At 63.3% G+C, this 12,307-nt stretch overlaps 2 protein-coding genes across 2 annotated transcripts; both read left to right on the top strand.

Moving 5' to 3' along the window:
- Window positions 1–182: 182 nt before the first annotated feature.
- Window positions 183–6,524, top strand: TRMT1 (tRNA methyltransferase 1). The gene is made up of 17 exons (XM_040990772.1): window positions 183–264; window positions 422–678; window positions 765–820; window positions 1,302–1,444; window positions 1,579–1,766; window positions 3,233–3,348; window positions 3,428–3,540; window positions 4,015–4,163; window positions 4,296–4,382; window positions 4,477–4,546; window positions 4,633–4,767; window positions 4,860–4,945; window positions 5,195–5,303; window positions 5,380–5,456; window positions 5,841–5,960; window positions 6,096–6,225; window positions 6,315–6,524. Exons 2-17 carry the CDS (start codon window positions 434–436, stop codon window positions 6,462–6,464), a joined length of 1,974 nt encoding a protein of 657 aa, XP_040846706.1. The 5' UTR covers window positions 183–264; window positions 422–433; the 3' UTR covers window positions 6,465–6,524.
- Window positions 6,525–7,832: 1,308 nt separating this feature from the next.
- On the top strand, window positions 7,833–10,531 carry LYL1 (LYL1 basic helix-loop-helix family member). The gene is made up of 4 exons (XM_040990910.1): window positions 7,833–8,063; window positions 8,688–9,084; window positions 9,174–9,265; window positions 9,840–10,531. The coding sequence occupies exons 2-4, from the start codon at window positions 8,711–8,713 to the stop codon at window positions 10,241–10,243; spliced, it is 870 nt and encodes a 289-aa protein (XP_040846844.1). The 5' UTR covers window positions 7,833–8,063; window positions 8,688–8,710; the 3' UTR covers window positions 10,244–10,531.
- Window positions 10,532–12,307: the final 1,776 nt, after the last annotated feature.

The raw sequence follows: 12,307 nt of genomic DNA, 5'->3' as shown, positions 1-12,307 counted from the left end.
GGGCCCATCAGGAGCGGTGTCGGGGGGCTCCGCGATCGCCCCTGTGCCCGTCTGGCAGCCGCCCTCACTCCCGGGAAACATCCAAGTTAACTAAAGGAACACACTGGGCTACAAAGGCGCTTGACCCCGGCTGCCCACCGTAGGCCGCCTCGTGGATTGGCTAAACCCGATCATGTGACTTGCCCTCCCACCGAGCCAACATGGCGGCGCCCAGGTCCTAATCTGAGGAACGTGGATCGACCCGAAGTCGGTTTCTCTGCGCGGGTGAGGAGGGCGGGGAAGGATCGGGACGGAGGACGGACCCCGCTTGAGCTTCTGCCTCCGCGAGGACCGTCGTCCCGTACTTCCCCGAAGCGCAGGCCGCCTCCCGTCCCCAAAGGCCGCTGTCTGACTCTGTACCTCTCCCGCTCCCTCCGACCAGGCTTGGCATCCGATGTCCCATGGGAGGCTCGTCCGCCAGCTAAACCTCGCTCTCTTTTCCGTTCGTCGCCTCTGTAGAGCCCGCTTCTGGGAGGGGCGTCCCCCTCAGGGCCCGCGGGATCTCGCGATGGACAACGGTCCCCAGCCCTGCCCCCAGGCCCAGGAAACCATTGTCACCGAGGGTACCGCCAGGATCGCCTTCCCCAGCGCCAACGAGGTCTTCTACAACCCTGTCCAGGAGTTCAACCGGGACCTGACGTGAGCGAGGTGGGGGGTCGCAGGGCGGATGGTGGGGGTAGGTGGGCTGGGGAGGGGCCCTGAGCTCACCCTCCATCTCCTGCCAGGTGTGCGGTGATCACTGAATTCGCCCGCCTTCAGCTTCGGGCCAAAGGAATCCAGAGTGAGTCGGGTCCAGACTCCTGGGAGAGGTCACATAAGAAGACTGTCACACCCCCCAAGCCTCCCCTCCCCACCCCTGTCCCCGCCCAGGACACTTTAGGAAATAAAGCTTATTTGTTTATACTTGAAAGATAGTGTTTCAGAGAGAGATCGCCTATCTGCTGGTTCCCTAAGTGGCAGCAATGGCCATTGCTGAGCTGATCCAAAGCCAAGAGCTTCTTCCAGGTCTCCCACGCGGGTGCAGGGACCCAAGGCTCTGGGCCGCCCTCCACTGCTTTCCCAGGCCACAAGCAGGGAGCTGAATGGGAAGTGGGGCAGCTGGGACACGAACCGGCGCCCATTTGGGATGCTAGTAGAGCAGGCAGAGGATTAGCTGGCTACACCACTGCACTGTCCCCTGTGAGATTTCTCCAGGTAGGGTGGGAATGGGAGCGGGAACAGGGCTTGGAGAGTCCTTCACTGGTGCCTTTGGGTGATGACAGTCAAGGTGCCAGGTGAGAAGGACCTGCAGAAGGTGGTTGTGGACTTGTCAGAGCCAGAGGAGGGAAAGGCTGAGCTGAAAGACGGGGAAGATTCGGCGCCAGATGGCCAGCCTCGGACAGCTGTTGTGGGGGAGATCTGTGAGGTGCGTCCAAGCAGAGGGGTCGGGGAGTAGCCCTGGAACCCAAAGGGGGTGGGGGTGGGAAGGCCCTCTCTGGGACCTAGAAGAGAGGCCCAAGACCAGCTTATGTCCATGGAACCATCGGCTTCCTTCCACAGGGAGGCCTGCGGGTACTGGAGGGGCTTGCAGCTTCCGGACTTCGCTCCATCCGCTTTGCCCGCGAGGTGCCTGGGCTCCACTGTGTGGTCGCCAATGACGCTTCAGCCCGGGCTGTGGAGCTCATACGCCGCAACGTGCAGCTTAACAACGTGGCCCACCTGGTACAGCCCAGCCAGGCCGATGCCCGGTAGGTCGTGGGGAGCATGGGCCGCCAAGCAGCTAAGACATCCGCTCTAGAATGAGTGGACCACTGTGAGGGCCTGCTCTGGGGTCCCAGACCTGTGTTCCTGTCTGTTCAGTAATCAGATTCTCTCCTGTGATAGGAGACAGAGAGATGGGGGAGAGAGAGACAGAAAGTCTTCCACCTGCTGGTTCCCTCCCTCAAGTACCTATAATGATTAGGCTGAAGCCAGGAGCCAGGAGCTCCATCTGGGTCTCCCCACATGGATCCAGGGGCCCAAGCACTCGGGCCATCCTCTACTGCTTTTCCAAGCACTTGACTAGGGAGCTGGTCCTGCAGTGGGGCAGCCAGGATAGACCGGGTGCTCGGATGGGGGACGCAGGCATTGCAAGCTGGACTTGAAACCAGCCAGGCCACAACACTTGCCCCTGGAGACACAAGCTGAGAAGTGTGTCCGTCATCGATTTCAGCATTGTGCAAGCATCGCTGTGGAAGAAGACGGTGCTCACATGGGCGTGCGGAAGGGTCTCGGTGGGACCAGCATGGAGGTCGTGTGTGCAGGGCACCGTTGATGCAAACGAAGTTGGACGAGTGTGCTGGACTGTTCGTTACACTCTCCACTGTACACGTTAACATGATGTATTTCTTTTTATTGGAAAGTCAGATCTACAAAGACAAGGGGAGAAAATACACAGAGAAAAATCCTCCTTCTTCTGACCCACTCCCCAGGGGGCCACAACGGCTGGAGCTGAGCAGATCCAAAGCCAGGAGCCCCCCTCGAGGTATCCCATGCAGGTGCAGGGTCCCAAGGCCATCTTCTACTGCTTTCCCAGGCCACAGGCAGGGAGCTGGATGGGAAGCAGAGCAAACAGAATACTAACTGGGGCTTATATGGGATTCCGGCATGTGTAAGGCAAGGAAGGATTAAAAAAAAAAAAGGTTTAGGTTTAGGTTTAGTAGGCGAAGCCTCCCCTGCAGCACCTGCATCCCATAGGGATGCTGGTTCAAGTCCCAGCTGCTTCACTTGCGGTCCACCTCCTAGGAAAGCAGTAGAAGATGACCCAAGCGCTTGGGACTTTGCGCCTATGTGGGAGAACCAAATGGAGTCCTGGCTCCTGGCTTGAGCCTGGCCACTGTGGCCATTTAGGGAGTGAATGGGCAGATAGAAGATCTGTCTTTGTAAGCGACCTTCATCCAACTGAGTCTTGAAAAGAACAGCAACAATCAAAAAAAGCCCTTCGGGCATCCTGCCTTCTCTGCAGGAGACTATAAACCGCTGATACAATATAACCGCTGATACAATGTAACCGCTGATACAATGTAACCGCTGATACAATGTAACGGTTCTCCAAGCAGTTAGGACCCTTCAGTGTTTAAAGGGGAAAAGGACCCGAACTTGGGCAGCTGACCACTTGGCGGGGCCAGAGCAGTGCAGGAGGCTAAGGACCTTCCCTCATCCCCTCTATCCCCAGGATGCTGATGTACCAACACCAGAGGGTCGCCGAGCGCTTTGACGTCATCGACTTGGACCCCTACGGCAGCCCGGCGGCCTTCCTGGACGCTGCAGTGCAGGCCGTGAGTGAAGGAGGTGAGGCCGGGCTGTGCCTGCGCCCCGGACCTGTGCCCCCTCCCTCCTGGTGCCTCACCGCCTGGCCCGCCCTCCACAGGGCTGCTGTGTGTGACCTGCACGGACATGGCGGTGCTGGCAGGGAACAGTGGGGAGACCTGCTACAGCAAGTATGGGGCCATGGCCCTCAAGAGCCGGGCTTGCCACGAGATGGTAAGGGGGCGCCCCCGTTGTGCCCCCACGGCACCCACCTCCCCTTCCATGACACCTGTCCCAGGCCTGCTCAGCCTCCCCCATGTGGCCAGATGCAGTCCCCCCACCCCCACATCAGAGATGTTTGGTCACTTTGATGTTTTGAAAGGACTGGAATGCGATGTCTAGCTTTGCTGGGGTCGGGCTCCAGGCCTCCATCCTTGCATCTGTGCAGTGGACAAGGGCCTGTCAGTTAATTGCTTGGGAAGGCACAGCCTCTCTATCTGTGTGGGCAGCTCCCAACCGTTCTCCGTTCTTACAAGGGGTAGTGTGTGTGTGTGTGTGTGTGTGTGTGTGTGTGTGTGTGTGTGTGTGTTGGGGGGCCCTGGGAGGGTATCCATCCCCCACCCCAGGGTCCACTGAAGCGGTTTCCATTCCTTGATCACTCGGTGACCCTCGCGGAAGGACTGACGCCCTGCCCATCCACTGCCTCAGGCCCTGAGGATCGTCCTGCACAGCCTGGACCTCCGGGCCAACTGCTACCAGCGCTATGTGGTACCCCTGCTCAGCATAAGTGCCGACTTCTATATACGGGTGTTCGTGCGCATCTTCACCGGCCAGGCCAAGGTCAAAGCCTCGGCCAGGTCAGCCTCTGGGCGGTGGGCGGGGAGGGGACGGCAGGCCTGGCTGCCGGGAGCATTGGCTGGCTGGGGGCAGGAGACAGCCACGCTGCACCTGCGACCTCCCCTCACCTCCTGCCTACGCCCTCACCCCAGCAAGCAGGCCCTGGTGTTCCAGTGCGTGGGCTGCGGGGCCTTCCACCTTCAGCGCCTCGGCAAAGCTACAGGAGCCGCTGGTGGCCGGTAAGGCCTGGCACACCAGGCAGGGAAGCCAAGGGGAGCCAGAGCCCACCAGGGCCACCTCCGTCCCTCCTCACTGTCCGTTTCTCTCCTTCAGGGTCAAGTTCTCTGCAGCCTGCGGGCCCCCCGTGTCCCCTGAGTGTGAGCACTGTGGACAGAAATACCAGGTAGGCCGGGCTGGGTCAGGGAGAGGAAGGTGGCAGAGAGGGGGTCCCCCCCCACACTCTGTGTCCCACCGTGTGCCTGCCTGCAGCTCGGGGGCCCACTCTGGGCAGAGCCCATCCACGACTTGGAGTTTGTGAGTCGTGTCCTGGAAGCTGTGAGCGCCAACCCGGGACGCTTCCACACTTCAGAGCGTATCCAGGGCGTCCTGAGCGTGGTCAGCGAGGTGAGGGCTGGCCCTGCCCTGGGCACACACACACCCCCGCCTCCCGCATGGGCCACAGCCACGCCCAGCCTCTCATCTCGCCCCCTCCGCAGGAGCTCCCGGACGTGCCCCTGTACTACACGCTGGACCAGCTGAGCAGCACCATCCACTGTAGCACACCCAGCCTCCTGCAGCTGCGGTGAGGGGCCCTGCAGGGTGGGCATCGCAGGGTGGGCGTTAGCCAAGCACACCCAGCCTCCTGCAGCTGCGGTGAGGGGCCCCGCAAGGTGGGCATCGCAGGGTGGGCGTTGGCCACGCACAGGCAGCCTTCCCCCAGCCTCCTGCAGCTGCGGTGAGGGGTCCAGGGCCTGGGGGCGGGGGAGGGCGTGGCGCGGGTCCTGCCTCAGGCCACACACATGCAGCCTTCCCCTCTCCTCCCACCCCCTAGGTCCGCCCTCCTCCACGCTGGCTTCCGGGTCTCGCTGTCCCACGCGTGTAAGAACGCTGTGAAGACAGACGCTCCAGCCACAGCCCTCTGGGACATCATGCGCTGCTGGGTGAGGGCCGGCCCCAGGAGGAGAAGGACAGGATGGCTCCTTACCGCAAACCCTGACCCCTGACCTCTGCCCCCAGGAGAAGGGGTGTCCTGTGAAGCGGGAGCGGCTGTCGGAGACCAGCCCTGCTTGGCGCATCCTCAGCTTAGAACCCAAGTACGAACCTGCGGGGAGGCCTTGGGCGCAGAACCTGCTCGCCTCGCCCTGACGGCCCCAAGGAGACCCGAGTCGGGTCCCCCACTGGGCACGGTCCTGCATGCAGGCCTTCACACCTGCTACCCCTCCTGCTTCTTCTGGGAAGCCTGCCTAGGTTTCCTCCCAAATATACAGACCCCCCTGAAGCACACCTCCCCCTTAAATACCCCTGATGGAATCCGTCCACTTAGACGCTACTGCCTGCCCAGGGCCCGGGGAGGGAGGGGATCCCGCCACATGGGCTCAATGTGGGGGTGAGGTAGGAGGTAGGTCATGCGTGCCTAGTGTGTGTGTGGTGGGGGGACAGATCCTGCCCCCTCACCCTCCCAACCCCACCCGGCCTAGGCTGCAGGCTAACTTCACTGTCCGGGAGGACGCCAACCCCAGCTCCCGCCAGCGGGGTCTCAAGCGCTTCCAGGCCAACCCAGAGGCCAATTGGGGTCCCCGGCCCCGTGCCCGGCCAGGGTGAGCAGCCTGCCCCTGCCATGCGTGGGGGGGGGGGGGTAAGGGTAAGGGGTGGCTGGGCTGGGGCCAGGCAGCAGGGGCTCTGTGTGGCTGGGCAGTGAAGGTCACCAGCCAGGGGTCGCCCTCTTGGCATAGGGGCAAGGCAGCAGGTGAAGCCATGGAGCAGAAACGACGGCTGTGCCAGAACAAACGCAAGGAGCTAGCCGAGGACCCAGCACAGCGCGCTGCCCGCCTCAAGACGTTCCCTTGCAAGAGGTTTAAGGAGGTGAGGCCCTTCCTCCCTGCCCCCTTTCCCACACCCCTGGGCAACGGGGCTGGGGAGATGCAGCCAGCCATCCACCATTTTCCTTCCAGGGCACCTGTTCACGCGGGGACCAGTGCTGTTACTCTCACAGCCCCCCAGATCCTGAAGCTGCCGCTGATGCCACCCCCCAGGACTGTCCAGAAACCCCCAACCATGATCCCCCTGGGCCTGGGGCAGCCATGGGGCTGGGGGTCAGCTGAGCTGATAATAAAAGAGATGTCACCACCTCCAGGCTGGCCACCTTGCTGCATTGCTCTGATTGGGGGAGGTTGCTGGGAGTCTCCTGCACAGCCTCGGGGGGGAGGGGGGACGGTGTTCCTGTCCTGCCTGGGGAAGTGTGAGCTGACTGGGGGACCATCCGACTGTCCCCTGCTCTGTGCTGGGCCACCCTGGCCGGGGCCAGCGCCTGTAGTTCTCGGCGTGACCACCAGGCGGCAGTCGAGGGCCTGTGCCCACGGGCTGGATGTGCCCTCCTCCCGGTGCCCTGCTCCACAGGCTGGACGTGCCCTCCACCCGGTGCCCTGCCCCACCACCCGGCATCCTGCCCTACAGCCCGAGCCGGGCACGCGCACGTTGCATGCGCACGCACCGCCTGCCTGGGTTCTGCAGCCCTGCCCTCCCTGGGGACGGCAGCGGCGGAAGCCAGACCGGAACCAGGCGCCCTGGGTATCCGGCTGTGGACCAGGTGCTTCCTGTCCTGCAGCCCGTGGCGGGGACCAAGCCGCCTCCTGCCTCTCCAGGGGGGCAGACAGAACCCCTGGCCTGCTGGATGGGCCACGTGCACACCTCCACCTGTAACAGGAGTATGATCCCGGTGAGGGGGGGGTCCCAGAGCCTCCTACGTCCACACATGTGGCTGTCCCCAATGCTACAGGCCACCAGGTTCAGCACCCCATCCCCTGGGGAAGTGGGACAGAGGAGGGGGTATCCCAGACCTCCTGCAGGAATCCTGCACCCACCTCCCATTCATGAAGTGGCCCTCGCTGTGGGGTGAAAGCCAACGGGACCACCAAGCTGGGGGTGGGGACTGTGATTCTAGGGATGAGGAAGGCCCATGCAGCAACTTGTCCAAGGCCACGCTGCGCAAATCATTTGCCCGCTCGGGTGCCCCACTCTTTGCAAGATGGGGGGAGGAGAAGAGGCTGCAGGCCAGCAAAAAGAGGAACCAGGCTGGGGGAGGTGGGGCCCCTGGATCACATGGCGCCCAGCACGGCGGGAAAGGACCCCTCCCCACCCTCATCAGCAGGGACTCCCCAAAGTAGGCGACAGCCTCTGCCTCAGTTTACCCCCTTGTGTATCCGTATCCAAGTGTCTGCTGGGTGGGGGTGCTGGCGCTGCGGGGAGCGGAAGGCAAGGCTGTGAGGGGTGCCGGTCCCGCATGCCCACGGACATTCCCACCCGTCGGCTTCCTCCGGAGCCAGCCCGGCTCCTTATCAGGCGCGGCCAGGCCAGCAGGTCCTTATCTGCCCCTACCCTGCATCCTCTGGCCTCCGGGCCCAGGGGCTGAGAGGGAGGAAACCGGCCCCCACTGCAGCAGGCCGAGGGGGCGGGGAGAGGGCGGGCCGGCCTGGCCAGGCAAGGCCCTTCACTTTCCCTTGGGGGACAATCCAGGCTGAGGAGGCAGTCACTGCTGCTCCCACAAGGAGGTGCAGTGGGGGGCCCTTGGGGTGGGCGTGAGGTTGGGGTGGGCCCAGCCCCGTCGGGGCGGCCCTCAGCAGCTGGAAAACCCATCTTGGCCCAAGCTACATCCCTGATCGAGCAGCCGCCTTGGGACACTCCACAGCAGGACCTGCGCTGGGGTAAGAGAGAGGCGTCTGCCTGTGCCAGCATTCTGTTCCACCCTCCACTCATTCATTCATTCACCTATGCGTTCACCAGCAAGGAGGGGGCACTTAAATAAGGGGTCCAGCCTGGCAGACAGGACCCCAGCCCCACACCTCCCTGGGTGGATGCCCCATCAGGTGTCAGCGGGGAGTGGGGAGGGAAGGCAATACTGTGTGTGTGGGGGGGCCTTCTCAGAGCCAGAGGGAGGAGGCGGGGTTGAAAGGGATTTTCCTGGGATCAGAGTATCAGTAGAGAGGTGGGGGACATTTCCTGCAGGGGTTGGGGGGATCGCTGGGGGGTGGCCATGCATTTCACGGTCATTCCTGAGGTCTGCAGGGTCAGCCGGGGCCCCCAGGGGACAGTGAAGAGTCTGAGGTCACATGGCCACCATGTTGGGCCGTCAGTGAAATCTGAGGGGCGGGGAGGTGTTGGTCCCTACTCCACGCTGCAGGTGGAAAGATTTGCCCCACGGCTGGGTGACCAAGCCTCTCAGGGGGCACCTCCCTGCCCGCTCTCCTCCAAGCAACAGCAGGTGGGTGCTGGGGGGGTGCACCTGATCCTCCCTCCCCCCTCGCAGTAGCTTTCTCCCCTCCCTGCAGGTGCACACCCTGCCTCCGGGTCCATGTGCCCGCCCCAGGCCCAGGCGGAGGTGGGCCCCACCATGACCGAGAAGGCACAGATAATGGCATGTGCCCCCAGCCCGGAGGCGCCCAGCCTGCCCCCCAAGAGCCCCTCGCCTGGGCCCCTGCATGCAACAGTGGTGGAGGAGGGGGGCCACCGTGACCCCTGCTCACCCCCCAGGCTGCCCCCTGGCGTGCCCGTCATCAGCCTAGGTCACACTAGGCCTCCGCCGCCACCACTGCCGCTGCCGCCAGGGGCAGCCATGCCCCCCACGGAACTAAGCGCCTTCCCACTGCCCCTGCTACAGCTCTCCACCCTGGGTGCGGCCCCTCCTGCCCTGTCCCTGCACTACCACCCTCACCCCTTCCTTAACAGGTCAGTGCCCCGGGGCGGGGGGTGCGGGACTTGGGGGATCAGGGTGCACTGGGGCCCACGAGGCGTGAGTGACCCCCAACTCCTTACAGCGTCTACATTGGGCCAGCAGGAGCCTTCACTCTGTTCCCCAACAGCCGGCTAAAGCGGAGACCCAGCCACGGTGAGCTGGACCTGGCGGATGGTGAGTATGGTGGGCATGCCTGTGTGGGTGTGTGGGTGGGGGGAGGGTACTGTAAGCCTCCTCACACCTGCCACACACGTGTGTGCCCTGCACAGAGAACCCACGTGCAGATGCCCGAGTGACACACAGCTAGCAGCACACACTGAGGTCAGCCAGACCCCTGGACAGGGAAGGGGAGTCGCTACGGGAAGTCGCAGGTGGGCAGGCCAGGGACTTAACATGACTGGGTTGGGGGGTGCACAGAACAGCCCATCCTAGGACCAAGGTCACTCCTGAGACCAGCACCAGCCCACGGCCCAAGTCACAGCCCACCACAGTGCAGTGGTGACAGACCACGGGGGCCACACGCAGCCACATGCCCCTAGTGGTTCAGGGTCAACACCAGAGGCAGAGGCGACAGGTGGTCCTTGTGGGCTGGAGTGGAGACCACAGCACACTGCCAGCCATAGTTACTGGGGGTCCCCACCCCAAAGAGCCGGGTACCTGTCCCCAATGCAGGAGGAGCCCCCCCCCCACCCCATCTCTCCAACACACAAACGGTGCTAAGAGCCCCTCCCGCCCCTCCTGTCCTCAGGGCACCAGCCCCACAAGGTGGCCCGGCGCGTGTTCACCAACAGCCGCGAGCGCTGGCGACAGCAGAACGTGAATGGCGCCTTTGCCGAGCTCAGGAAACTCCTGCCCACTCACCCGCCCGACCGGAAGCTGAGCAAGAACGAGGTGCTCCGCCTGGCCATGAAATACATTGGCTTCCTGGTGCGGCTGCTGCGCGACCAGGCGGCTTCTCTGGCGGCCGCCCCGTCGGGGCCCCGCAAACGGGCTGCGCCTCGAGGCGGCTCGGCACGCAGAGCGGAGGAGGCCACGGTGGCTGCTGCGCGCACGCAGCCCGCGCCCCCCGCGGACCTCGACGGCAGCCCCGGTGGTGCGGGAGCCCTGGCCATCAAGATGGAACAGGCGGCTCTGAGTCCGGAGGTGCGATGACCCTGCGGGGCCGGCGGCGGCAGCTCTGAGCCTGCGGGCCCCGGGACGAGGGGGAGGAACCCAGCCCGAGGCCGTGGAGCCTAGGGCCAAAGATGAGCTGCACCTGCTCAGGAATGCAAACCTCCCCTCCCCCTCATAGACTGAAGAGGGCCGGTGAGGACGTGCCTCCATTGGGAATTGGGGGGGTCCTGGATGGCTCCGTCCCCGCAGACGTTTTAAATTACCCACTGCGCGCTGGAAGTGTCCATGCCCGCGTCCCCGTCTCAACACGGCAGAGCAATCGTTGGACCTAAGTGGTACTTCTCTTTTCTCCCCCATCCCACCCGGAGCTGGGGTCTCGGTGGTGGTGGTGGTGGTGGGGGGAGACGCAGGGCCGAGGAAGGGGTGCCCCCTCCCGTTCGCCCCCTCCCAGCCCCCAAGGGTGAAGGCGGGAAAGGGAAGGAGCCCCCCAACTCCCACTCCGCATGTCGCGTTAGCCAAAGATGAGGCGCTGTCGTTTTTGTTTGTCTTTTATTTCTTTATTTCACATACACATTAGCCATTCAATGGAGAAGCCGGAGAAAGTCAGGCAAAGATGGTGTAACAGAAGCGCAGTGACGGGGGCGGGGCGGGGCGGGGCGGGAGGGAACAGAGAGGTTTGGTTGTCTACTTGCATTCCGCTAGGACACTGAAAAACCCAGAAAACAAAACAGACATAAACTACCCTTGTTTCTTATGTATCTCAGTGCAGAGACGGGGGGGGGGGGGCCGAGAAGAGTCGGGATGGGAGGGAGGGGATGAGGAGACCAGGCTGATGGAGAGAGGAGGAGAGGGGACGGGACGCTAAGGGGGAAAGCACACCAAATCCATTAGTTACTATATATAGAGATACTCGTATATACTGCGTTTCTTAGCCTAAGAAGAAACTTGTTTGACGGGACGGGCGGCCTTGGCGGGTCCGCAATGCTGGTGCTGGTCGGGCGCACGGATCTCCCGGAAGGGGCCGGGGCGAGGGAGGTTGGAGGGGTCGGGGGAGGCTGGCCCAGGCTGGTTTATAGGAGGGAAGAGGATGGAGAGCAGGATGGGGGCGCGCCCCGACGGTGCGGGAGCAGAGAGGCAGGGAGCTGGGGTGCCCTGTGGGCTCTCGATTGGGGGGGAGGGAGACGAAAAAGTTCTCGTTACTTTATTGCTCCTATTTTTTTTTTCTCTCGTGTGTGTGTGTGTGTGTGTGTGAGTTGCAAGGGGGTGAGGGTCCGTCCAGCGCGGTTGGTTGGTCGGGGTTGGAGGGGACGTGGGTCGTCTGAAGCCACCCGGCCCCCTGTGGGACCCAGAGCGCGGCGTCCGCTCCGCCAGCACGGGGGTGAGAACAAGGCACTAGGTCGGCCGGCCAGCGCGAGGGGGGTCGGGTGTGTAAGGCAGTCGTCGGGGCCGTGTGCGCGGGGTGCAGGGGAGGGCCGTGTGCGTGCTTGCGTGCGGGCGCGGGCCTGGGCGAATCCACCTGTGGCAGGGGCTGTGCTGGAGCGTCGAGCCTAGCAGGTGCTCCCCCCCGGTGGGGAAGGGGAGAGGGTGATGTGGGAGGGGTCGGGGCGGGCGAGGTTGGAGTTGGGGGTGTGTAGGGGGGAAAACGACCAACTTGCAGAGCGCGCTCCTGATAATGCTGGTGAGGGTCAAGTTGGCGTCTGGCTCAAAGAAGGGCGCTCGGGGAGGGGAAGGGAGAGGGCGTTTGTTCGTTGGCATGGACCTCTGTGGGGTGGAGGGAGGGGAGGAGGAGGGTCGGGTTCCCCACCCCCGCCGCACCCCTCCCCCGTCTCCGTGGGGGCGGGAAAGGGGGCGCTGGGCTCCCCCCAGGAAGAGGGGGCGCCCGGGGAGACCCGCGGCCAGAGCAGCCCAGCCGCCGGGCGCGTGCCGCTGTCCCGTTCCGTTAAACTCAGCAAGAAGGTAATGTTTGTTCCAAGTACAGGATACTGAAGTCATAAACTTATGTATAACAGTTTGTGGGGTTTCTTTTTTTTTTTCTTCTTCTTCTTCTTTAAAACATACCTTATCATGTAAGAAGCACCAGGGTTTCTGTTTAATAGTTTTATA

This window comes from Ochotona curzoniae, unplaced genomic scaffold (genome assembly GCF_017591425.1).
Source record: "Ochotona curzoniae isolate NIBS_2020 unplaced genomic scaffold, NIBS_Ocur_1.0 contig_605, whole genome shotgun sequence".
Lineage (NCBI taxonomy): Eukaryota > Metazoa > Chordata > Mammalia > Lagomorpha > Ochotonidae > Ochotona > Ochotona curzoniae.
The sequence above is the reverse complement of the archived record's forward strand: the minus strand, read 5'-3'. Positions and strand labels throughout refer to the sequence as shown.